The sequence below is a fragment of the Manacus candei genome, unplaced genomic scaffold (assembly GCF_025592945.1).
Source record: "Manacus candei isolate 608988 ecotype Guabito, Panama unplaced genomic scaffold, ASM2559294v1 h1tg000002l, whole genome shotgun sequence".
Classification (NCBI taxonomy): Eukaryota; Metazoa; Chordata; class Aves; order Passeriformes; family Pipridae; genus Manacus; species Manacus candei.
This window is the reverse complement of record NW_026138050.1, coordinates 633105-657500: the sequence shown is the minus strand read 5'-3', so window position 1 is coordinate 657500 and position 24396 is coordinate 633105. Positions and strand designations below refer to the sequence as shown.

Sequence of the window (24396 nt, the reverse complement as noted above, 5' to 3'; positions counted from 1 at the left end):
TAATGGAAGCTGGGAAAAGAATCCATGGGTAATTAAGAGATGGGGGAGGCGGGGGTAAGAGCTGGGCTGGTGCTGGGAAAGCAGACGGGGGACAGAGGAGCAGGACCCTGTGCTGGTGTCGTGCTCCAGGGACGATGCACTCGCAGCACGGGCGGTGCCGGGCTCGGCCCCACAGCCAAGGGAGCACTTGGGGAGGCGTCCCTGGCTGTTGTGCCTTTGCCAGTGGAATTGGAAACTTCCAGGGCCCTTTTTCCACAGACACCCCTGGAAGCTGATTAGACTTTCCCATGAGCACACAGAGCCACAGTTTCCCGCAGATGTGAACCCTCCTCTGTTACAGCAGTCCCAGCACACACAGTTCCTCACATGGGGACAAAAAACCAGGCATTGCTCCATGGACTCTAAAGGCTGGGGGGTGTAAGAGCTCCCAGCACTGTCGATGAGCACAGGGCAGGGGCTGCAAATCAGTGGTGCCAGGATTGCCTGTGTGCCCCAAACCCCTCCCTGCCCTGCATCACCCCAGCCCACCGAGCAAGCCAAAGGCCAGGCCCGGCTACACGGGCTCGGCAAACCACCCCTACCTGGGCCGGTAGGGCGGGCGGGCACACTTGGCACCGTCGGGGACACCGGAGTCCTCCTGGCAGCTGCAGAAACCGTTGTCCAGGATCTGGAGGTGCAGCAGCTCCTCTGAGTTGCTGAAGGCGGGGTTGTCCAGGGAGCTGGCCGAGGGCAGCCCCGAGTGAGACCAGTACTGGGCCGAGACATCGTCCAGGCGGCAGAACCGCCGGTAGCTGTGGGACAGGGCAGGGCCGTGCACACGTGTGTGTGTGTACACACAGAAACACACAGGGCAGGGCCGTGCACACGTGTGTGTGTGTACACACAGAAACACACAGGGCAGGGCAGGGCACACCTGTGTGTGTGTACACACAGAAACACACAGGGCAGGGCAGGGCACACGTGTGTGTGTGTACACACAGAAACACACAGGGCAGGGCCGTGCACACGTGTGTGTGTGTGTGTGTACACACACACAGTGCAAGCACATGCACACGTGTGTACACACATGTACTAACACACGTGTGTACATACATGTACTAACACACGTGTGTACACACATGTACTAACACACGTGTGTATACATACACGGGCCACACTCGTGCATGTGTGTACACACACAGGGCAAGCATGTGTACACACAGAGGGCAGGCACATGCACACATGTACACACATGCTCTAACACACATGTACACACACAGAGCACAGACATGCACACACCATGAGCACGTGCACCCCACCCCACCGACTGCATGGCTACACAGATTGCAGGTTCCCACCCAAATTTCCAGTGTCCAGGGAAAGGCCCAGCCGCACACCCAGGCTGGGGACAGAGCCCGTGACACCAAACAACCTCTGGCCACAGTCCCGTGGTGGTTGGGGCTGTTACAGTGGTTTCCTGGGGACAATCCCCCCACGGCACTTTACAGAACAGGCAGCAGGGCCAGGACAGCGGGGGCTCCCCCCGGGGCTCCCCCCGAGCGCTCTGGCAGGGCTGTGCTGCAGCCTCGCTCCCCCCCAGCCCGGGCAGCAGCACAGAGTGACCCTGTGCCAGGGGCAGCACTGGGTGTCCCTGTGCCAGGGGCAGCACTGGGTGTCCCTGTGCCAGGGGCAGCACTGGGTGTCCCTGTGCCAGGGGCAGCACTGGGTGTCCCGGGCACCGCGGAGCTGGGGGCCCATCGGCACATCTCAAGCTTCTCTCCACAGCCCTTCAGTGCTGCAGCACAGCCCATGGCCCTTCAGTGCCACGGCGGCCCCATCCAGCCCCGCGGCCCCCGGCACTCCTTTCCGGCCTGGACACCACTTCCCGTGGCTGTGAGCATCCTCCAGCACCGAGCACACACCCCGGACCCCCACCCAGCCGCTCCGGGCCCCACACGTGCTCCCCCCGCCCCAGCACCTCCCAGCATCACTATCAGCCATCCCACAGTGTTTTCCTTGGCAGAGCTCAGCCCCGGCTCAGCCCAGCCCAGCCGCCCCACCACGGCTCTCCCTGCTGCCCCTCGCACCCGGCACCCCAGGAGGGGCAGAAGTTCCCTCCCTCCAGGACCCCAAGGCCCCAGTCCCGGTCCCCACGGCCCCACGCTCCCACCTGCTGCGGGTCTGGTCAGCCCTGGCCTCCAGCAGCAGGGCCTTGAAGCGGCGGATGGCGAGGGTGGCGAGGACGGCGCCCAGGAGGAGGATGCTGAGCAGGATCCCGGCTGCTGCACCCAGCAGGCTCTGCTGGGTCACCCGGTAGTCACAGCGCAGACCCATGAACCAGAAATCGCTGCCCACGGGGCACCTGTGCCAGGGGGGTCCATCAGCTCCGGGGGGATGGCACCCAGTACCCCGGGCTGCCCCAGGGCACTCACTGGCAGAGGGGCTGGCGGTCCCGCAGGTGGGTGCAGATGCCCTGGTTCTTGCAGTAGTCACGGTGGCAGAGGGAGGTGCAGGTCGCGTTCCCGTCCGCCCCAGACACGCAGGCAAAGCCGGTCGGGCAGGCAAAGAACACAGTGCAGGGGTCCAGTGTCCGCACTGCAGGGACAGGGCCTGGCTGTGCCACCCTCCCCACAGAGCAGGGAGCCAGGGCCAGGCGTGTGCCCGCCCTGCCACAACCCCTGCAGGCACCAGGCTCCAGGCCCAGGGGAGGGTCGGCGATGGTGCAGCCCCGTACCTGCCCCACACTCACCCAGAGCCTCGTGGCGCAGGACGGGGGCTGTTCCCACCACCAGCCCTGGCCGGGTGCCACCAGAGCCCAGTGTGGCCTCGAGGAGCGTGTCCAGCCCCAGCACTGGCAGCTGCTCCCCCGCGAACAGCGCGTCGTACTGCAGCACCACACTGCCCTCCCTGCAGGGACACCCGCTCGGAGCTCGTGGGGGCAGCCCCCATGCCCAGCACCTCACCTGGCACTGCTGTGACCCCGCAGCATGTGACAGTCCCTGCACCCCCGTGCCAGGGAGCATCACGTGCTGCGGGGCTGCACCAGCACCCACCTGATCCCCGTCACTTCCAGCCGCAGGAACCCGGGCACCGACGTGAAGAGGGGGGTGACCTGCACAGGGGGGGAGCTGAGTGCAATGGCCCCCAACCCGCAGCCCCCCAGCCCCCCTGCACTCACCGTCTGGTTGAAGCTGTGCAGCAGCTCCTGGTGCTCGTGGGACCCGGGATCCTGCAGGGCTGGGACAAACCCCATGTCCAGCACCAGCTCGCAGGGGACACGCAGGAGGGATGCTGCAGGAGGAGATGGGGACCAGCATGACATGGCTCCACCCCAGGGGCCACCACCACTGACCCCCCCATGCTAGTGGCTCCCAGGGCCTCTCCCCCTCCCACCATGTTCCAGGAGAGGGTCCCAAACCCCCAGACCCACCTCTCAGGAGCGGGGGCTGATCTTCCACAATGAACACCTGCGGGGCCCTGCCCGCCCCAGCTGGCATCAATCGGGGGGCATCAGTGTCCGGCCGCCCTACAGGGCTGCTCGATGGCTGGGCCAGGTCTGTGTCCTCCACAGCTGGAGGGGACCTGGGGCCCCCACGGTGGCCCAGGGTCCCATCGGGATCGGTGGGCTGCTGGGGGGCCCTGGGCATCACAGTGGGCACATGAGCTGGGGGCCCCCACGTCAGCCCTGCCACATCCCTCTGCAGTACAGCAGCACCAGGCTCTGGCGTGACCGTCCCCACATCCCTGGGCAGCTCTGGGCTGGCAGTGGTGGCTGTGATGGTGGTGGCTGTGATGGTGGTGGCTGTGATGGTGGTGGCCACAGCAGTGGTAGTGATGCCAGTAGCGGTGGTCGGTCCCAGGGACGATGCAGGCTGGGATGAAGGTGGCTGCTGGGGGGGCCCAGGGGCTGAGGGAGGGGCCAGGCTGCCCACTCCCACCTGGGTCCCCTCCTGGATCTGAGGGCTCTCAGCAGGACCCACCCTTGAGTCAGTGTGGGGAAGCCCTGGAGAAGGGTCTCCTGGGGGGGTGCCCACAGCAGGGGCAAGCCCCAGGACCCCCCAGCCAGTCCCTGGGGAAGACAGCAGGGTTGGCAGAAGGGTCACTGCCCCACTGGCTGGGGCAGGCTGTGGGGACAGGGAGACATGGGGGGACCCAGGACTGGCATGAGTCACCCCGCTCTGCACCACAGCACTGCTGCTGGGGGCCAGAGGGGCTGGGGACTGCCCAGGCACAGCTGGTGGGTTCAGGGGGATGTGACTTTGCTCAGGGGAAGTCCCCCTGTCAGGTGGCCCCAAGACTCCTGTGGTCGGGTCCAGGGTTCCCCCTGGGACAGAGGAAGTCACCCCTGGGGTGCCAGCTGTGGTGGTGGGGACAGGCAGACCCGACCCCCTGCCTGTGGCAGGCAGTGAGGCTGGGCCTGTGCCCACGGCTGGCCAGGCTGTGCTGGCCGCAGGCCCCTCATGACCAGCAGCCCCCAGGGGCAGCACAGAGGGGCGAGGGGCAGAGTGGGGACCCTGCCATGGGTGGGAGGCAGAGCCCTGTCCTCCTGCCAGCCCTGGCCCCGGCAGCCCCTGGTGTGTCCCCCACAGTGCCCCCGTGGGAGTCAGCAGCCTCTGCAACCCCTCTCCAAAGGGTGACATCCCTGTTGTCCCCAGCACTGGGCTGTCAGTGGCCAGTGTGGTGGCTGGGTGGGTCCCTGGGCTCCTATTACCCAACGGGACAGTGGCACCCGGGCCCTCCCCAGCCCACAGCTCGGGGGACGAGGAGCTGTGTGAGCCCCTCTGGCTCTGCACAAGGACTGTCCCCATGGACCTCCATCCCATCAGGGTGTTGGGGGATCCCCTCTGTCCCCCAGCAGAACCCGGCACTGCCATGGAGGGCGGTGAATGCAAAGGGGTCCCCTGCACAGTCTTTACACCTTCCACTGACACATGTCCTACAGGGTCAGTCCCGAGGGGGTCCGTGGTGGCAGGATCTGTGTTTGGCTGCACAGGGGCTGGGGCTCCTGCACTGGTCACCCCCAGCTCGCTTCCTGAAGCTGCCTGCTCGGTGGTGCCTGCAGACACGGGAGGCCCCGGGTGCTCAGTGGCTGTTCCACCCCACACCGCTGACCCTGTTCCCTCCCCGCCCGTCTGGGGGCCTCTAGGGCTCCCCTGGGGGCCGGAGGGCTCGGCTGTCCTGGCAGGAGTCCCAGGGAAGGGCAGCAGCTCAGCCTCTGTCCACAGCTGCCCCAAGGTCTCCAGTGTTGGCGCCTGCCCCGTGCCAGCTCCTCGCTCTGGGTGATCTGGGGGCAGGGGCAGAGTTGGGGGGCACTGAGCAGGGCTAACCCATGGTCAGCACCCCACAATTGCCAGAGCGGCACCCTTGGCCCCATCGTGCCACCCACACACGTGGCTGGCACGCAGTGCCACAAAGGGCCGCGAGTGGGACGGTCCCAGCCCCGGGGGTACCTGTCCGGCAGCGCTCCCCCGCCGCGGTCCCCAGGTGGGCGCAGGGGTCGGCAGTGCCCGGCGTGGAGCCCGTCCCGCTGCCCAGAGCGGGGCAGAGCCGCGCGCAGCATTCCACGAGCACTGAGAGGGGAGGGAGCAGCGCCCATCGGTCCGAGCACCAAGCACCGGGCATCCTGCACCAGCACCGGCTACGGGGCGCGGCACCCCCGGAGCCGCCGGCGAGGGTGGGGGGCTCGCTTTCTCCCCTCCGTAAACCGCGGGCAGCTCTGCCGAAGGAGACGCTCCGGAACAACCCAAACCCAGCTGGGAACCACCTGCCCTGGTCCCAACGAACGGTGCCAAGTCCTGCCCCACCGCCACACTCCGGCTGTGCCGGGAGCCCCCGGTTTGCCCAAACCCGACCACCCTCCTGCAGAGCCGCCATGTGCCACCGCCGGCACCAGCGGGTCCGCGGGCAGGGCACGACGCCAGAACCCGGGGGAGGGCTCCGGGCAGGGCTCCGGGGCCCGCGGCGGCCCCTCTCCAGAGAGAACGGGCGGTGGTCATCGCCCGGGTGGGGCCGGGGCTGGAAAGGAGGTCACTTCGAGCCCCCCGGGCCCCGCTCTCCGCCAGCGCCTCACCGGGACTCCCGCGGGCGCAGCACCCGCCGCCTTCGAGGCCACGGAGCCGCCCGGGCCGGTGGCACAGCCCGGCACGGAACGGCCACGGCACGGCAGCGACCGCGGCTCTCACCCACCGCCCCCGAGCCCCCGCGGCCGGGCCCGCCCCGAGCGGGTGCTGCTGACACCGAGCAGCAGCCGCTGCCCCCCACCCCAGCGGGGACCCGGCCCCACCGCAGACCCCCGGGCCGCCGGCACTCACCGGCCCCGCCGCCGCCGCCGCCCCCCGAGCGCAGCATCCCCCGCCCGGGAACCAGCGGGACCGGGGCCCCTTCGCGGCCGTGCCCACCCCCGTCGCTCACCTGCGGCGGCCAGGAGCCGGGGCAGCGGGAGCCGGGGCAGCGGGAGCCGGAGCGGAGGGAGCCGGAGCGGAGGGAGCCGGAGCAGCGGGAGCCGGGGCCGCTCCATGGCGCGGCGCGGGCGGCTCTGCCAGGCGGCGGCAGGAAACCCCCGCCCGCCCCCGCTGCGGCGGGGCGGAGGCGCCGGGAACCGCAGCCCCCGGCCCGGGCCCGCCTCACGGCACCGGCACCGGAGCTCCCTCCGCCCCGGGGCGGGCGGGCCGGTGCTCTGCACTGCGACCCACCCCGAGGGGCTCGGCCTGGCCCCCGCCGGCCGCCCCAGGTGCGGGGCTGCGGCTGCGGGCTCGGCCCCATCGCCCCACCGCGGGCTCAGCGCTGGGCCGGGGCTCGGGGGGCTCGGGGGGCTCCCGCCCGCCTCCCACGGGTTCATCCCCGGGACGCGCGTTCGGGGCTGCCCGGACCCGGCTCTGCCCCTGCTCTGTCCCTGGCTGTCCCCGGGAACCTGGGGACATGCCCAGGGCAAAGGCTCCCCAAGGGCACCGCTGGCTGCTCTGACTGCAGGTTCCTCACATCCCTCAGGGTCACACGGAGAGAACCCAGTGACCACCCCAGCGCCAGCACAGCCTCTGAGCAGGCACCTCACAGCCATGCCACAGGGAAACCATCACGGACACAGTGGCCAAAACCACTGCCTGCCTCCAGTTCCACCATGCAACTGCTCAGAAAACCTGTCAGAGCACAGCTGGGGTGTGGAGCTGTGAAGGAGTTTCCCAGGACACAGGCCTTGCTCACAGTGGGATTGACATCGGGGCCCCGAAGGCAGAGGGTCACTTGTCTACTGAGAGTCTCATAGTAAAGTGCAGCTACTGAGAACACCCCAGGAACACTCCACCACACACAGCCTCTGCTCCATTTTCCATCCTCACCTCCCCATTGCCAGAAGTTCTGTTACCCAGTGACACTTCCTTGGCTCCTGGCCTGGCAGTGCTGCTGTGACATATGATGTGTTCCTTTGCTCAGAGGAAACACCGTGCAGGGTGCAGAAATAACCCATTCCTGCCTCAGGAGCAAGGCTCCTGCACTGGGGTGAGTCAGGCATACAGAAACACCAATATGAATTTGCTGTTCAGCATCAGGAAAGTCATTCCCCCCTTTATTTTCCATCTGGAAAATAGAAGCCTATCACACAGAACTTGTTTTTATCAGCACTGATGAAATAAACAGTTATGGGCAAGCAGGACAGAGCCAATCCTGGAGCAGGGAAGAACAATTCCAGAGCTGTCAGTCCCTGATCCCCAGAGTCCTTCACACCCAAACACTGAGACAGGGACCCACCCACTGCGTGGAAACGAACAGCCACCAACACAACAATGGTCTTAACTCTTTATTCCTGTTTTTTTCTTGTTTTTAAAGGACAACACATTCAGACAGCTTTAAATACAACATCCACGTGCAGCTTCCAGATGAAAGCCCCAGCGGGACAGCGTGTGCACTCCCATCCATCCGCGCCGGCACCAGCCCAGGCCTGGTGTGGGACAACTCCTAGGAAAACAATCCATGTCTAACATTTCATGAACCATTTGAAGGCACAGAAGTGGGTAGGCAGGGGCAGGACATGCTGAGCACCAAACACAGGCACAGAAGGAGCCCCCAGCTCTCTCCAAAGGCCATGGCTCAAACCCTGGCCCAAAGCAGTGAAGGGACACAGGCCCCCTGCCCCGGGGAGCGTGGGGGGAGGCCCAGAGCCACACAGGAACAGGCAGGAATGTGGATCAGCACTGCAGGCTGGCCCGAGGCCACCTCATTTCCCCTGCAGCCCTCAGGCTGTCGCTCCTATAACCCTTCCCTGCCCATTTCCTTCCCGGCTGTGGCTGTGGGGGAAGAGACAGCGGTGGCAGTGGCGGGGGGGCTGAGGTGCCCCCACACACCCTCTGCAGGACCAAGGGGCACGGGGAGATGGGCTGCCATGGCCGAAGCCTATTCACTATCCACTACACCCCGGGGTGAGCCAGTGCTCAACATGTCAGGTGGGACAAGAGGAGAGGCCTCTGAGCCCCACACAATCCCTCCAGCTGCAAGTGCCTCAGGAAAACACCCCCCTCACCCTCAGGAAAATACAAACCCTTGCTCTCCCCGCTGGCACCCACAGCTGCTGCCAGCTCCCTCAAAAAGTGCCAGGCTCCCCACTGCCTCCACGGTGTCACAGGTACCCTGCCCTGCCCCGGTGTGCACCCAGGCAAGGCACGCCCAGAGTATGTCTGCACTCACTCAGCCCTGAGGAACTGCTTCATTCATAAACATCCTTCTTATCTGCAATGTAATCTACAATCTCCTGTGGGCACATCAGCTTCTCTGCATCTCCGTCAGGAATTTCAAATCCTGCAAGAAAGGGTACACACTTAGCCAAAACAATGGAAAAGGGGGCAAGGCCAAGGGAAGTGATGGCTGCTGGCCTGGGGGCTGGGCAGGGGACAGGCAGGTAGGGGACACGTGGGCAGGGGCTGACACTGCATCACTGCTGCTTGAAGTGACATCACCTCCCCACACAGGACAAGGCAGGCACAGCAGAAGCCAGTGCCTCTCATGCCTCAGTAAAGCTACCAAGGCCTTCCCAGAGCTCTCACAGCCACTGGTGTGTGACATGGGGGATATTCCTGGACCCCCAGGCAGTGCCCAAAGTCCCTCAGGCTGAGGCTGGTGCTGAGGGCTCGCTCAGAGCCAACACCAGGGCAGGGCAAGAGGGCTCTTGGCAGCGGAACTGCTCAGGAACACCCCAGAAATGCAAGTTCTTCCTTCTGGCACTCCTGGGCACATTCACACTCCAGCCAGCACAGGGATTACAGACACGCTGCCAGCAAAGCCTCTGAGAGTGAAACATTCACCTCAGGCTTAGAGAGTGACCAAACACCAGGGACATCTGTGGCCCAAGGTGACATTTAGGCACCTACTCCAGAATTCATGAGCTTTAAATGAAAGCATGAAGAAGTCCAAAAGGAAGTAAAAGGAAACTTGGAATACAAATCAAGAAGGAGAAAACATCTTTTTCTTCTCCAGTAGCATTAAGGGTTGAGGATGAAAAAAATTCTGGTGAGAAAAAGCCTGGACTATCTGGGATTTGTGATCTGTGAAGCTCAGCCCAGGTGAAGCCTCCACACTCAGTGTAGCACCTACATGCTGCTGCCCCCATTACTTCCCGAGTGGTGCCAGTGTGGGGTGGAAAAGAACAATTCCTGCTTCTAAGGGGCCCAAGCTCGGGGACAGCAGGACAGGGCCAGCTCCCGACTGCTGCAGGCGCCGCAGCCCCGACACAGCTCAGCAGCGGACCTGTGTGGTTCGCTCCTCTCCCGGTGATGGCTCTATGTGGGTTTCCCTGCCCCACACCGGACAGGCCCGGCCCCCCCGGGCAGGGATGAACCGGGCGGCCCCGTCCCCGTTACCGAATTCGTCCTCCATGGCCATGATGATCTCCACTTGGTCCAGACTGTCCAGGCCCAGGTCCTTCATGAAGTGGGACTCGGCCGTGAGCTGGGGGGGAACAGGGCGGTCAGCGGGACCCGGCCCGGCGGCAGAGCCCACACCGGCCCTGCGGCCCCGGCCCTCCGGTCACACCGGCCCTCCCGCCGCCCCCCGGCCTCGCTCGCCTTCTCGGGGTCGATCTTATCGTAGAGCTTGAGCACGTAGAGCACCCGTTCCTTGATGTCGGCCAAGGTCAGGGGCGGCATGTCGGAGAAGCGGCGGCATGGCAGCGCGGCCGCGCGCGGCACCCGCAGGAGCGCGGGCAGCGCGGGGCGGCCCAGGGGGGCGGGCGGGGCGGGCGCGGCGGGCGCGAGGCGGCGGAGGGCGCGGAGGGCGGCGGGGCGGGCGGGCGGCGGGAGGAGGCGGCGGGCGCAGGACGAGAGGACACGGGCCGCCATCATCGCTGTCCCGGCGGGCGCCGCGCGGGGGAGCGCCCCCTGCCGGCCGCGCAGCGCCCCCTGCCGGGCGGAGGCCGCGCAGCGCCCCCGGTACCGGCCGGCCCCGCCCCCAAACGGGCCAGGCTGGAAGGGAGCACAGCGGGTCACTGGCCCCACCTCCCTGCTCCAGCCCGTGGCACAGAGTGTGTCCAGAGGGGTCTGGAATATCCCCAGGGAGGAGACTCCACAACGCTCTGGGCAGCCTGTTCAGCGCTTGTCACTGCACAGCAAAGTTCTTCCTCCTGGCCAGGTGGAACTGCCTGGGCATCAATTCCTGCCCATTCCTTTTGTCCCATTTCTGGGCACCCCCAGCAGAGCCTGGTCCATCCTCTGCCCCCCCTCTGCAGGCACTGACACACATTGGGGAGGTCCCCTCTCAGTGTCTCCTCTAGAGGCTGAACAGCCCCTGCTCCCTTGGCCTTTCCTCATGAGGGAGATGCTCCATCCCTTCAGCATCTCTGCAGCCTCCTCTGGACCTGCTCCAGGAGCTCCATGTCCCTCCTGTCCTGAGGAGCCCAGAACTGGACACAGCACTGCAGATGTGCCTCCCTAGGGCTGAGCAGAGGGACAGAATCACCTCCCTAATCTGCTGGGAAGGCTCTTCCCAATGCCCCAGGACCCCAGCAGCCTTCTTGGTTCTCAGGACACACTGCTGGTCCGGGACAGCAGGACAGCAGGTCCTTCTCCACAGCCCCCCAGCAGCCTGTGGCCATGCTGCCCCCCAGCAGCCCCCCAGCATGGCAGTGGCAGACACGGAGTCATCCAAAGGCAACAACGTTTAATGGCATCGCACAGCCCCGGCACACCCGGCCCCAGCAGCAGCAGAGGTACCGGCGATGGGGTCCTGCCCCCCGTCAGGCGGCTCCCGGCTGTGGCTGCCGGTACCGGTACAGGCGGACGGTGCCGTCGTGCTGCCCGGCCAGCAGCCCGGCCCCGGCTGTGGCCCAGCGTGCCAGTGCCCAGCGCCCCGCGGGGCCCGGGGGCAGCACCGCCGTGCACCGGCCCCGCAGCAGGTCCCACACGGCCACGGCGCCCGACGTCAGCACGGCCGCTCCCGCCGTGTCCCACACGTCGCCCTCCAGGTACCTGCAGGGACACGGGGGGGGTCAGCACACAGCAGGGGTCTGCAAAGACACCACGCAGGGCAGTGTTTGTTCCCTTGGCTTGGGGTCCAGGTACAGATTAATGGCCAACTGCAGCCAGGCTATGGTCTGGGCTGTGCCTCCAGCACAACTGCAAAGGGAGAAGGTCAAGAAAATACTCCTTGAGACTCAGAACATACTTGAAAAAGGTGTACTCTTAAAAAAGGGGACTCTTAAAAAACAACTCTTTAAAGAAAGCCCCATCCCTGGAAGCGTCCAAGGCCAGGTTGGACAGGGCTTGGAGCAACCTGGGCTAGTGGAAGGTGTCCCTGCCCATGGCAGGGGGTGGAATTGGACAATCTTTAATGTCCTTTCCCACCCCAACCATTCTGTGATTCCATGACTGTTCAGTAAGCAAGATCTTGATCTGCTGCTACTCCCATACGTCCATCACATTTCCTGTGTAAGGAACACTGTAAGGCTGAGCCTTAAAGCTGAGGCTGAGCCTGCTGACACCTCAAAACACAAGGCACAGGAAGGAAAAGGCCATCTGCCTGCAGCACTGCTCCACACAAACCAACCTGGCCCGGCGCTCCCCAGCAGCCCAGAGTGCCACTGCTGCAGGCAGCACCAGGCTTGCCTGAGGAGCCCAGGGACACAGGCCCCCAGTCCCAGTGCTGGGGGCAGGGGGCCAGGGCACAGCGGGAAGCGGGCAGGAAGTGGCCCATCCACACCCCCAGCCCCCTCAGCCGTGCACCGGACACGCGGCAGCGCCGGATGCAGTCCCTTATCACTGGGGAGATGGCAATGGGATCCCTGCCAGCTCCACTCGCTGGGTCCTCCCACAGCCCCTGGAAGGAGCCAGCCCAGCCCCCAGCACTTGCCTCCCCGCAGGGCTGGGGGGGGGGCAGGAGAACATCACCCCCCGGCTCCTGCCCGTCCTGGGGTTGAAGGCCACCACGCGGAACGCTGGGTTTCCACAGGACTCGCTCTCTTTGGCATGTGGATGACTTAAAACAACAAACAGAAGGCCCTGATAGAGAGAGGGAAAATACATCACTAAAAACAACAGCAGGAGGGGAAAAACTCAAAGAATTTTCCAAAAATTAACAGCTGCAGTCTCTCTCTAATCACAGCCCCATGGACAGTGATACATTATTTTTACTGAAGAAAACAGAAATGGTTTACTTTCCTTATCAAATAAGATAAAACCCAAAGCAGCTGCTGGCTGATAAGGGCTGGTGCAACACAGCAGAGTGACAGCTCAGTGACTCGATGGATTTATGCATTTACCTTCAATCCTCTAGAAACCTCAATCCTTTGCGTCCCCAGCCCAGTCAGTGTAGCCCAAGCATGAAGAGAATTTCATGTACGTACGGAGTCGGAATACGCTCGATGGCAGATGGAAGCTGGGTAGGAATAACCAACGTGCATCTTCCTCAGGAGCTGGCCTGTTTTCAGATTCCTGCAGTTGGTGAAAACACAAACTCTGACACATTTTCATCCTCTAATCACAGTTACACCACTGTGCAGGATGGAGACGGGTTTGGTTCCACATCAGCCAAACAAGCCAAGAGGTCACAGGGAGGGTGTAATGAGAATGATGCAAAAGCAATGGAATTACAGTAGCACAGTTCATTCCCTGTCCATGTGACTGTGGGGCCACACTGCAGGTCCTCTGACAACCACCATTTCCAGGGTGGCTCGGCACCCAGCCAGCACTCCTGCACAACCCTGCAGCTTTCTGCTACAGCCCCCACCCCCCTCAACCATGTAATGGCAGAGGAGACACTGACCACACCACGATGCTGTTGGCAGCTGTGGTGCCCACCAAGGCCTCTCTCATCCCTTCTACTTCAGCAAAGGCTGTAACAGTTTCTTCAGGGGGCATCAGGGTCTGCCTGTCCTTGCTCCTGAAGGGAGATCAGCACATAGAAAAGCAGTTGAAAAAACAAGTGCCCAGCACCACTCCAGGAAGAACAGGAACCCACTTTTTCTACATCCAAGATGTTTCCTCACTTTTGTCCCACCTGCCACAGAGACCACCACAAACCAGCACCCCCAAACTCACCCTCCTGTCCCTGAGAGCCACACCATCTCCACTTGCTGCTCCTGCAGGGTCCTGCTGCTGCTCACTAGCCTCTGGTCCTTTAGCCCAACAACTGCTTTTATATTCCCAGATTTCACTAGGGAGTGCCTGAACAAGTCAGTCTCAGAAGAATAAAGCAACGTCCTAAATCAAGAGACAAGCACATACCATGACAGGAGGAAGCACCACTCAAACATGCCATAGCATACACAAATCAGCCTATGTTTACTCAGTCTGCCAGCTCTGAGTATGAACCAGTCCTTATAGCTGACTTTTATAAATCCCTTGCACCTTTTCCAATTGCTAAAGCAACTGAGAAAGTAACACATTAGTAAAAAGATAATTTCAGCCACTACTAAGATAGTAGTGAGGAGAGCTAAGCTGCAACTTCTTAGGGTGCAAAGCGCTAGTAATAAATAAATACAAAACCTTATTTCTCCAATCTCCAGCTCTCCCAGTGCTACACACACGAGGTTACAGGTGTCTGGCAGAGGAACAATCTGGATTACAGGAATCTGGGACAGCAAAACAAGAATTCAGTGTCACCCACAGCATCCCTTTAACTTTTTTCTCATTTTCTAGACTGTTTCAAGTAAAATGATGTGGAGCAGAACTAATTTTCAGACCACTCTCAAGAAGCACACTTAGACAAACAGCTGAACTGTCTGCTGCCTGTTTACCTAATTAAACAATCCCTGTTAATGTAAGAGGCAAAAAGTGTCTCTAAGGAGTTTAAGCGGAAAGAGCACAAGGCAGTGGCTGAAGTGCAGCCACCATTCTGTGCATGGAATATCAAATTCCTGTAGGTAACTTGTGGCCATAGAAGCTACAAGCTCCTTGTATCTTGGGAACTAACACATAGGGCAAGAAAATTGCCATAAATTCTAGAAAGAAGGACCGTGTCCATACCTCTCCCAGCTGCCAGGTGCAGACCTTTCCCCAGTGGTTGGGTGCCAGAGGTTCCCACAGGGACACGGAGCTCTCGGAAGCAGTGACCACACGCAGCTCCCTGCAGCCAGCTGCTTCCCACCACACTGTGCTCACATCCACGGCACAGGAACCTGAGGAATCCTGGCCAAAACAAACAGCGCTGGTTTTTCTCTGATAGACATGATTATCAGTTGCATTTTTGTTAAACTTGGTCTTGCAAAGCTGCTGCTGCCACAGTAACGATTCCCTGCTGTTCCCCCACCTTTAGCTCCGACACAAGCTGCAAGTTCTCTTCTTTGGGGCCATCTGGCAGCACTGGAGTCAACTGTTCTGCTCCATCATTTTTCTGCACAAACAAGTAAAGGAGGAGGATAGTTCAACTTTGAAATGACATTCAGCACCTGCAAGAGCGAGGCAGAAGTGTTGTGTGCTCTGTCACAGTCATGCAGTCACTCTGCATGCTGTTGCTGGAGAGCCATGATCCATGCAGGACTAGCATGCAAAGAGGCCTTTCCCCTGAAGTCAGACAAGACTCTGGGAAAGGGGATTTGCCCACTGGTTTAGTACCTCTGGCAAAGAGCTCAGCTTGTTACCTGTTCAGGAGAAGCTCTGCAGGATCCTTGCTCTTTGCTCTCAGACTGCTGATGCTTACCCAAGGCCACAGCCTGATCAGATTTATTCTCAGGACCTCTTTCATCTGCTAAAGCAAACATGGTACCTTGTTCCTCCTCATTTGTGGCAGCCCCTGCACCACAGCTGTCCGGGAGCAGTGGCATGGCAGGGTCCTTGTGTGCCCCATCCCCCAGGACCTGGGCAGCTCCTCTGGAGGAAGGCAGGGTCCCGTGCGAGGTGGGCACAGAAGGTGTGCCTGGTAAGGCCTCACTGTGCACTGCAGGTAAAACACCTGGGGTTGCACCCACAGCAGGGAAAACAGACGAGGAAATCTGAGACTCACGCTGGGTGGGAGCCCCAGCTAAGACAGTCTCCATGGGAGTAAAGAGCAACTCATGGGTGGAAAGGTCCTTCTTGGAAGTCGGGCTTTCCACACAGGGGAGCTTGGGCAATCTGGTTTTGGAAGGTGAAATCAAGTTACTTCTGAGACTTTTTTCTTCTGGATTCATTTGTGCACTTGGTGTGTCCTGTGGAGCCACGCCATCCCCGGACACACTTGGAACAAAATCCTCCAAGTCATTCACAGGGGAAGATTTCAATTTCTCCAGTTTCAGTACTCCAAATTCCTCGTTTGGTAGGTGGAAGTCCCTGATGCCCAGCCTGGGGACCAGCCACTGGGGGCTGCGGAAGGAGAAGAGGGAGCAGCGAGTGTCGGGGTCTGCAGGGGGGAGGCCCAGAGCAGCAGGACCCTCTGAGCCCGTGGGACAGCTGTGCCCTCTGCTGCTGTCATCTAAACACAAGAATACAAGAGAGAACATCAGCAACTTGCCTTTTCAGAATCTCTCATCCAGACTGCCACTCCAATATATTTAAAAAAAAAAAAAAAAGAAAAGAGCCATATACATCTTAAGACATGGAAGTGGCACTTTTCTGGAAAGACATTACAATCTGCAGTTGCTCTGCATCAAGCCTTCAGCTCAAAGGTCATGTCCAAAGCCTGACAGAATTGAGTGCTTGCTCAGTTTGGTTTGTTGGGTGTTCTCCCAACACTTTCACAATATTCACAGACCCCCAGACTCTCAGGCTACGTCTTGTGTTTCACACTTGTTAGCACTAAAAGAAAATACTCATTAGTATGCACACTCAACTGGAGAACTGATGGACACCCATCTGCTGGAAATCAGCTCCAGTGTGCACAACCTTTGCTCCAACAGCAATGGCAGGTCAAGAAGTTCTCAGCCCTGCTCCTCTGCTGTTCACTCCCTGACACTGGGCTGAAGTAAAAGTTTCTGGAATTGTTCAAGGAACATGGGCACCACAATGACCTAATTTTTTAAAAGATATCTTGTTTATAAAAAAAAAAAAAAAAAAAAAGAAATGGTTAATCCCCCTCATATTTCCTGACTAAACACTGCAGGGTGTGAACAGCAGGGCTTGCACTCACTGGACGTTCCCCTCCTGTGGGAATGGGAGTTCTGGGGAGTGCTGACTGTGAGGCAGTACCTGCTGAGCCCTGCCGGGCGCTGTGTCTCGCAGAGCAGCGCAGGGAGCGGCGCAGGGGGACGCTGATCCCAGGGAGCGGCTCCGCCTCGCCGGCTCCTCGCCGGCTCTTCACGCTCGCCACTGGATGTTTATCAGCCTGACACACAGGCGAGTTGGCTTCCAGATCTCCCGCGTGCCTGGCAAAAGTTTCATTCCCTGGGCTCACGGCATCGCTGCTCTGAAGTGGATTTTGAACCTGCTCCAACAGGCATTTCCCCAGCACTTGGCTCCCTCCCTGAGGAGGATCAGGACCCGCTGGCTGTGCAGCTTCAGTCACTCCTGTCTCTCCAGACCCCAACGCTGCAGCACCAGACAACTTGCTCTCATCTGAGGATGACTTTTCAAGGTTAGCATCACAGCTTTTTTTTTCACTCTGGCTCTCACGTGACAGCAGAGCACTGCTTTCCCTGGCCATTATGAGGTCCACACTCTCTATAAGCTCCTGTGACACTGGACCCACGGGGGCTTTGCAGGCAGACCTTCTTCTTCCCTTCTGTTTCCTCTGGGATCGACTCTGCTCTTGCCTTGTGCTAATGATGCTTTTCTGAGAAACGGATCCAAGTGAAGTGCTGCTGCTGCTGGACACAGGAAGAGATTTCTCAGAACTACTTGAGTTTGCTGGATCCTCTTCTGCCCCAAGAAAAGGGAACGGCATGACCCCTGACTCTAAATCAGCCTTAGCTCTCTCCTGGGAGGGCTGATCTGAGTTTGCATCTTTCTGCTTGCACTTACTCCGCTGACCTTTCTTGCTCCTGCCCAGCTGGCTGAGGATTACAGCATCCAGGTCCACCTTCCTCTGGCAGTTGGACATGCGGCGAGTTGTCCTGACGTAGTACTCGACAGGGAAGAGCAGCCCTTCCACCACTGTGCAAGAGCTCAGCGTGCCCTCGGGAGCCGTCGCCTCCTCGGGAGGAAAAAGTCTTGACTGACTTTCAAGCTGTTGATTCTCCAACAGTTCTCGAGCACTGCCCGGAGCACGATCTGCAGGACAGGGATTTAAGGTATCGCTGTCACTTTTATCTCCTTCATGGCTTTTGCTCTCCTTGGTTACAGTGTTATTTCCATCCTCAGGCAATACTTCATTTTCTGACACTAAATCCAGGAGCCCACATAATTCTCCCTGATCTTCATGCAAACTCTCACTGTCCAGTTGTTTTATTACACTGGGGCATTCTTCTTCTCCATCACCTCTGGTGTCAAGTAAAAGAGAGTCTCCCTCCTGTGAACATGGCTCACGGCTGCCAGGTGTGGTCACAGCCCTTGGGCACTTGAGCTGCCAGATGTCACTGCTGTCCCTGACCACATGTGGGGACAGCTCAGGCTCTCCTGCAGTGACACTGCCCTCGAACACCTCCTGTACAGCTCCTGAGGCAGCATCAGGAGTGAAACTGTTTCCTTCTCCCTTCACAAGAGCTGGCCTGCATGACCTTTCAGGATGTTCCTCAGTGTGCGAGAGGGTGCTGTGCCTGAACACTGGTGACTGAAGCTCTTCTGCACTGGCAGTTTGATTTTTCACTGTTTCATCAGTGCTGACTACATGCCCATCGTGCACTGATTTCCCTTCCCTTGATTCCAGAGCCTTTGTCCGTCTCCTCAGCTTCATCATGCCTCTGGAGGTTTGGGATGTTTTCTCCTCAAGGACAGGCCTTATTATCCCACAGTACAGGTTTTCCTGGCTGGCCTGAACACTTTCTGCCCATGAGCTGTCCTGTAGGTTAACCTCATCATTGGAGAACTCTGGAATGTGTTTAAATGTGACAGATGTTGCCTCCTCCATGTCAACATCAGAGCAGGTTTTAGTCTGTAACTGAGGGAGTCCACCTCTGTCAGCACTAGGAGATGCATTATCTTTAGAACCTGGGGGAAAAAATGTCACACGTGTAAAGTACTCTCAAAGTCCTGTCCAAGAAAAACATCACTTTGTTAGGAGGAAAAGATGGGGATCTTACAGTCAGGATCAGAGCACTGGAGACCTGGTGAGGAAGGAAGCAGAGATGTTAGTGCAGAGCAGGGCTCAGCCCAGGGGAAGGGCCGTGTGCGGGTCTGAGGGCAGCAGATGTGGCAGCAGCGACCGAGAGGACAGCGGGTTGAGGGGGTCGGCAGGGCCGGTCCATCCCGGCTCCGCGGGGGCACTGAGGGGCCACAGTCCGGGCCCCGGACCCACCGCCTGGAGAGGGCAAGGGGGGGCACAGGGCGGCTGACGGGGTCCCCGGGCATCCCACCGCCCCAGCGCGAAGCTGGGGGATCGCCCACCATCTCCCACCTGGGGGCTCCGCTCCCGCCATCTCCCACCTGGGGGGCTCCGCTCCCGCCATCTCCCACCTGGGGGGCTCCGCTCCCGCCGGCCGTGGCTCCTGGCTCGCTCAGCTCGCCGCGCCCGCTGCGGACACACAACACCCCGGCGGGGCTGGGACCGGCTCCCGGGGCCCCGGGGCCCCCCGCCGTGCCCCGGCCCGGCCCTGCCCGCTCACCCGCAGCCGGATGACGGTCTCGCTGTACTCCCGCCTCAGCAGCGCCAGCTTCTCCCGCAGCTGCAAGAGACACCGCGCCGGGCTGGGCTGGGACCGGGACCGGCCCTGGCCCCGCCGCCGGCCCCGCGGCCCCGCCCGGCCCCGCACCTTCTCCCTGTCGGCGCCGCTCAGGGCCGCCGCTGCCCGCGGCTCCTCCATGGCAACCGGGGCGGCGGCAGCGCGGGCGGAGGTGACGCGGCGGAAGCGGGGCCGGGCGGGGCGGCCATGGAGCTCAGCGAGATGCTGTACAACAAGTCCGAGTACATCGAGACGGTGGGCCCGGGGGCCGGGGAGCGGGGGCCGGGGAGCGGGGCCCGGGGAGCGGGGGCCGAGCTGGGCTGGGCTCGCCGGGGTGTTGCAGGGGCGGCGGGGCCCGGGAGAGCCGCCGTGACGTGCCCGTTCTCCCCGCAGGCCTCCGGCAACAAGGTGAGCCGGCAGTCCGTGCTGTGCGGCAGCCAGAACATCGTCCTCAACGGCAAGGTGAGAACATCGTCACCGTGTTTGTGCCTAAGCCTGGCGTCGTGTCTGGCTCACTCTGTGCTGCTCGGGAGCACAGCCGCTGGTTCCAGCCTCCTGTGCTTTTGCTTTGTTCTCGCTTTTCTTTTGACTGAAAGAATCCTCTCTAAGGTAACATAATCTTGCGGGAGTGACCAGACCTTGGCATGACTCTGTGTAACAACTGCTAGGAACGGCTAGGAATTGGATCTCACCTACCTCTCTTCCCTTCTGCAGACGATAGTTATGAACGACTGCATCATCCGTGGGGACCTGGCCAACGTGCGGGTGGGACGGCACTGCGTGGTCAAGAGCCGCAGCGTCATCAGGCCGCCCTTCAAGAAGTTCAGTAAAGGGTAAGAGGCCCCTTCTTTTTGGGAGACACCTGAAAATATCTGTCAACTTGACTGAGACTTTTATTCAGAGAACCCTGTTCTGCAGCAGTTTGCAGAAATACATCTATCTAAACCTGTCTCTTTCTCAAATGTTCAACTGTGCCTTGAGGGTTAGTGTTCACTTCAGGCCAATATGGAAAAGCTGGGATATATTAGAATAGCAAAGTAAAGAGCATGTTTCAGTTGCTCTTTGTTTATTTACATCTTCCTGGTGCTCATTTGGGCCATCCTTTAGAAAGAGAAGAGAAAGACCAGTTACTGTTTTGTCTCCCTTAGCACCAAATCCACATCTGCTAATCCATCTGGGGGCGGGAGACTCCACAGGGTGATTTTGGGTCTAGCAGTGTCAGTTTGTTTGTTGTGCACCAAACAAATACCTGTCCTGTCACAGGGTGGCTTTCTTCCCTCTCCACATTGGTGACCATGTGTTCATAGAAGAGGACTGTGTTGTCAACGCGGCCCAGATCGGCTCCTACGTGCACATAGGCAAGAACTGTGTCATTGTGAGTGCCATTTTGTCCTCTCTGCAAACTCCTGGGTACTGCTGAGGCTTTGGGACGACAGCTGAGAGGTGTCTGCACCAGCTGGCTAGAGCAGGCACTTACTCTGTGCTGTTCCTTCCTCCTCCTCTTCCTTCTCTGCAGGAAGCAGGGCTTTCAGGTTTGCTTTTCCAAGGACAGCAGGTTCAGCTGCTGCTGGTTGGAAAATCCATCCCAGCAGTGTTGTCCCTATGGCTAACAGGACTGCCCGGGGAGGGCAGCCTGGCCACAGAGAACAAGTGGAGTTGTGTTTCTGTGCAAATAACACCAAATAGTCAAGGTTGCTGAGGTAGAAAAGGTCTTGCTGGCACTGCATGACTCGGGCCAATTTGCACATTGACTTGTTAATGTGCAGCTACCTGTACCTGTGCTAGTTAAAAGCAAACATGTTTTTCCTCAAAAAGAAAAGTTAATTCTGTTGGGAGGAGCATTCAGTCAGGGTAAAGAATTATTCCTGTGATCCCTTATACAGAATGTGTTTTGAGCAATTAATCTTGAAATTTAGGTAATGTATCAGTAATAAGCAAAAGATCTCGTGTTTATAGTGTTTTAAGTATAAACTTTCCCTGTTCTCTGTTTTAGGGTCGTAGATGTGTTTTGAAAGACTGCTGCAAGATCTTGGACAACACAGTACTCCCTCCTGAAACTGTAGTCCCACCTTTCACTGTTTTCTCAGGCTGCCCAGGTATGCTCCCTCTAACTTCTCTTTTGCAGAAGTGTGGATAATGTGGATATTCTTATTTTAAATGAGATTGTTATAACAAAGTTGCTTCTTAGCATTTAGTGCCTAGAAATAAAGGAATCAGGCAGTTGCTGCACTGAAAAGTAATAGTTTTAACTTGTGAAACTCCCTGCCTTAGTGCACAGCAGGTAGAGGATGCATGATGACTGATGTCAATACTGTTGTTCTTCTTCCAGGACTCTTCTCTGGGGAGCTCCCGGAATGCACCCAGGAACTCATGATTGACGTTACCAAGAGCTATTACCAGAAGTTCTTGCCACTCACTCAGGTCTAGTAGCCTATTTCCCATGTTTCAGGCACACAGGAACATTCTGGGGGTGGGGAGAGGGATGTTGTCCACTGAGACCAGGGCCCGGCCCTCCACTCTCCTGAGCACTTGTGTGAGTGTCCCTCAACACCACCAGCCTGGCCAAGCAGTCCCTTGTGAAAGCTGCTGTGTCCTGTTCAAACTTTGTATGCTCATCCGATGTACTCCATTCCACGTTGTCTGAACTGTGCCACTGAATGTTCTGGAGCTGGGAAAGCTGATACACCTGCCTTAGGGCAGCAGCGGGGGAATGAGGCAGAGCTGACGTGCTCTGCAGCCTCAGCCTGTCTGGTCAGTTCTGTCCTAGCCCAAAGCCTGGCCTTTAGGTTTGCTAGCCCAGCAGGGCTGGTTTGGGTGTGTTCCAGACACCTACCGAGGTTTGTTAGACCCAGGGCTTTCCTTTGGCAAAATCCTTGCTGCTCCATAGGCCTGTGGGCTGAGATGGATGGCCTCTTCCTTCTCTCCCTGGGATTCTCTTCTGTAGGGACATCGTTCATCATCCTGCTATTGGCTTTAGGAATTTTGGCTGACGTTGACACCTGTCTTTCTGTGCCTGACAGGATGTTTCTTAGCTTTTAGCTCCTGAAGCAGACTGACATCAGTCCTGTGCTCTCACCCCTCAGGGTTAGTGTTCTTGTGGCCAGTGTGTTCTACTTCTGAACATCACAGACCTTAAAGAGCCAAAGGCCTTTGGGATGAGGTTTGCCATGTCACTCACAGAATTCAGTGCAGCAGAAAGTGGGTAATTAAAAGCAGAAACCAATGGTGGATGAGAGAATGCTGCAGCTGTCCCCATTTATTACCCAGTGTCTATATTTGCAGAGAGCTCTTTGGTGCTTTTCTGCATTATGAAGCTTAGGAATGAGACTCGGACTTCTTGAAAAGAGTGAACATTTAATTTTGGACATGTAGTAGAGCAGGAATAGTTCTTTCTGGGAGCAGCTCTGAAAGTTGGGAGGCATCTGATGCTTCTATGTCTGACTGAGTACAGACAACTGGCTGCACATGAGTCTGCCTGCTCTGGTTGTGCTCTACTAAAGCTTAGCATCATACTGCTGTATGGTTTTGAACTGGGGCTCCTGCATGTTGTAGTGTAGCAGCTGGGGCCAGGACATTAGGTGTGTAGTAGGTGTGTGGTTGTGGATGAGCAGCCCTGGAGCCCTCAGCTGATCTGTGCAATTCAAATGCTGATAAACCTTAATAGCAAACAGCTGTACAAGTACTAATGTGTGTAGTAGCTGCTGTTCATCACATGTAAAACCACTGACCGATTTGTTTGTATTTTTACTGTACATAAATTAAAGCCTCTCCAGTTACTCAAGTGACTCAAGGTCGTACCTCTTCAAATCAAACTTGAGACTAGACTGAGGTTCCTGCTGTGCCTGGGCATGAGCCACAGTCCCTTTTTCTGTGACTGTTACAGGCTGTTCTGGCTATCAGAGTGTCAGTGCATTAAAAAAGTGAAGTACAGAGTGAAACAGCTGCTTTCTCCCTCTGAGGGGCTGGAGAGGCCTCCCCTGTCACCAGACCCGACACGTTTGGGGCTTCTTGTGAGATTCTCTGCCAGTCCGGTGTTCAGAGCGTGTCCTTGGGTGTCCCTGGCAGTGTCTGGCAGGAGTGTGGTGTCTGTGCTGTGTTGCCATGGTGTCACCTCAAAGTTTCAACACCACATCCTGCGTTTCACCGGGATCGCTTGATCAGCAGCTGCAGCAGCTGGCAGAGGGGTGCAAGGAGGGATGTGAGTTGGGATGGAGTGGGATGGCAGCTGGAAAAGTGCGAGTAATGCATTTCCACAATCACCTGAGAGCAGAGCTGTAGAGCATGGAGGGATATGTTACTGCAATTACATGTTTTGTGGCCTACTCTTCCTTCTAACAGGCTGAGCCAACCCTTCTGCCTTAACTAAAACCTCTTTTATTGTCTCTGTTAAGGTGGCCTCTGCCAGGGCCTAAAACCAAGCTGCCACTGAAGATCCCTAACACCCAGCACTGTTAACATTCCTTACATTGGCCACTTTCTCCTCCTGTCTCTGAAGCATCCCTCTGACCTGGGCTCACCTCTCCGCCTGTGCCAGCTCTGGGAAGATGGAGTGTCAGTGGCTGCCACAGCCCGGGGAGTCCCAGCTCTGCTGGCAGCATTCGGTCCAGCGTGGTGCAGTAAAACCTGACCCATGGGGGCTGTGTCTGTAGCCAGAGGAGCTGCAGGAGTGGGGAAGCATGTCCTGCAGGGAGGGGAATGCCTTCTTTCAGGAATCCTGTACAAACACAGAGCACTTCAACCCCCGAGTCGCTGTGTTGCTTCATTGATCCTGCCTTGCTCCTGTGTGCTTTGCTCCGGGTTGCTCCAGCTGACGGGCAGGCCATGCTGCCTGTGTTTCGGGTGTTCAGAGTCCCTGGAACACACCTCCCGCTCTGTGCCAAGCGCCCGTGGCTCAGCAGGAGGAGCTGAGGTGGCCTGTGAGGGGCTCTGCGGGAAGGTCACGCAGTCACCGGGCGAGTGGGGGCTGTGTCTGCTTTGTGGGGAGCAGAAGCTCCCGAGATGATCCAGCTCCATGGGGGAAATGGCTGTGGTGATCTGCAAGGCTCAGGGCTTGGTCCTGTGTGCTGGGCTCTCCAGGACACCCTGGGGACCAACAGCCTGTGCCAGTGGGTCAGGGCCAGCTGGGGCACTGGCTCAACTCACAGGGCCAGCCTTCTGTTCTTTGTTAGCCAAGGCTGAAAGAAATAGCTACTGCTGATGGGGAAGGAAGGCCAAAGGAGGTGAAGTCCCTGCCCTCATCCTGCTTCCAGCCAGGTGGGACTGTGTGCCTGGAG

The 24396-nt window shown here is 59.0% G+C and overlaps 4 protein-coding genes across 8 annotated transcripts in view; 1 reads left to right on the top strand and 3 right to left on the bottom strand.

The window, feature by feature from the left end:
- Positions 1-6817, bottom strand: part of LOC127466212 (nascent polypeptide-associated complex subunit alpha, muscle-specific form-like) — an 8546-nt gene extending 1729 nt beyond the window's left edge. Inside the window, exons 1-9 of the mRNA XM_051776827.1 lie at positions 6391-6817; positions 5430-5549; positions 3410-5263; positions 3033-3270; positions 2729-2886; positions 2412-2574; positions 2150-2341; positions 582-791; positions 1-9 (exon numbers count right to left, since the gene is read on the bottom strand). The exon at positions 1-9 is cut by the window's left edge and continues 145 nt beyond it. Of these exons, the coding sequence (XP_051632787.1) occupies positions 1-9; positions 582-791; positions 2150-2341; positions 2412-2574; positions 2729-2886; positions 3033-3270; positions 3410-5263; positions 5430-5549; positions 6391-6817 (3371 nt within the window). The remainder of the gene's footprint in view (positions 10-581; positions 792-2149; positions 2342-2411; positions 2575-2728; positions 2887-3032; positions 3271-3409; positions 5264-5429; positions 5550-6390) is intronic.
- A 941-nt stretch (positions 6818-7758) lies between these two features.
- On the bottom strand, positions 7759-10328 carry NDUFAB1 (NADH:ubiquinone oxidoreductase subunit AB1). Its single transcript, XM_051803744.1, has 4 exons — positions 10029-10328; positions 9825-9912; positions 8656-8766; positions 7759-7929 (listed from the first exon to the last, which is right to left on the bottom strand). The coding sequence occupies exons 1-3, from the start codon at positions 10302-10304 to the stop codon at positions 8675-8677; spliced, it is 456 nt and encodes a 151-aa protein (XP_051659704.1). The 5' UTR covers positions 10305-10328; the 3' UTR covers positions 7759-7929; positions 8656-8674.
- A 644-nt stretch (positions 10329-10972) lies between these two features.
- PALB2 (partner and localizer of BRCA2) lies at positions 10973-19303 on the bottom strand. 5 transcript variants are annotated; one of them, XM_051799183.1, is made up of 14 exons: positions 19214-19303; positions 19067-19126; positions 18918-18975; positions 18545-18568; positions 16557-18452; positions 15035-15843; positions 14704-14787; positions 14421-14582; positions 13941-14026; positions 13494-13655; positions 13219-13335; positions 12800-12887; positions 12307-12455; positions 11102-11426 (listed from the first exon to the last, which is right to left on the bottom strand). In XM_051799183.1, the coding sequence occupies exons 1-14, from the start codon at positions 19262-19264 to the stop codon at positions 11195-11197; spliced, it is 3978 nt and encodes a 1325-aa protein (XP_051655143.1). In that variant the 5' UTR covers positions 19265-19303; the 3' UTR covers positions 11102-11194. The 5 variants fall into 5 exon arrangements, with proteins under 5 accessions (XP_051655309.1, XP_051655143.1, XP_051655375.1 ...); XM_051799415.1 differs by having other exon boundaries at positions 18888-18975; positions 19214-19282; XM_051799274.1 differs by lacking the exon at positions 18545-18568.
- On the top strand, positions 19256-23866 carry DCTN5 (dynactin subunit 5). Its single transcript, XM_051803617.1, has 7 exons — positions 19256-19378; positions 19517-19585; positions 19838-19956; positions 20387-20498; positions 21117-21219; positions 21453-21544; positions 23515-23866. Exons 1-7 carry the CDS (start codon positions 19331-19333, stop codon positions 23533-23535), a joined length of 564 nt encoding a protein of 187 aa, XP_051659577.1. The 5' UTR covers positions 19256-19330; the 3' UTR covers positions 23536-23866.
- The last annotated feature ends 530 nt before the right edge of the window (positions 23867-24396 follow it).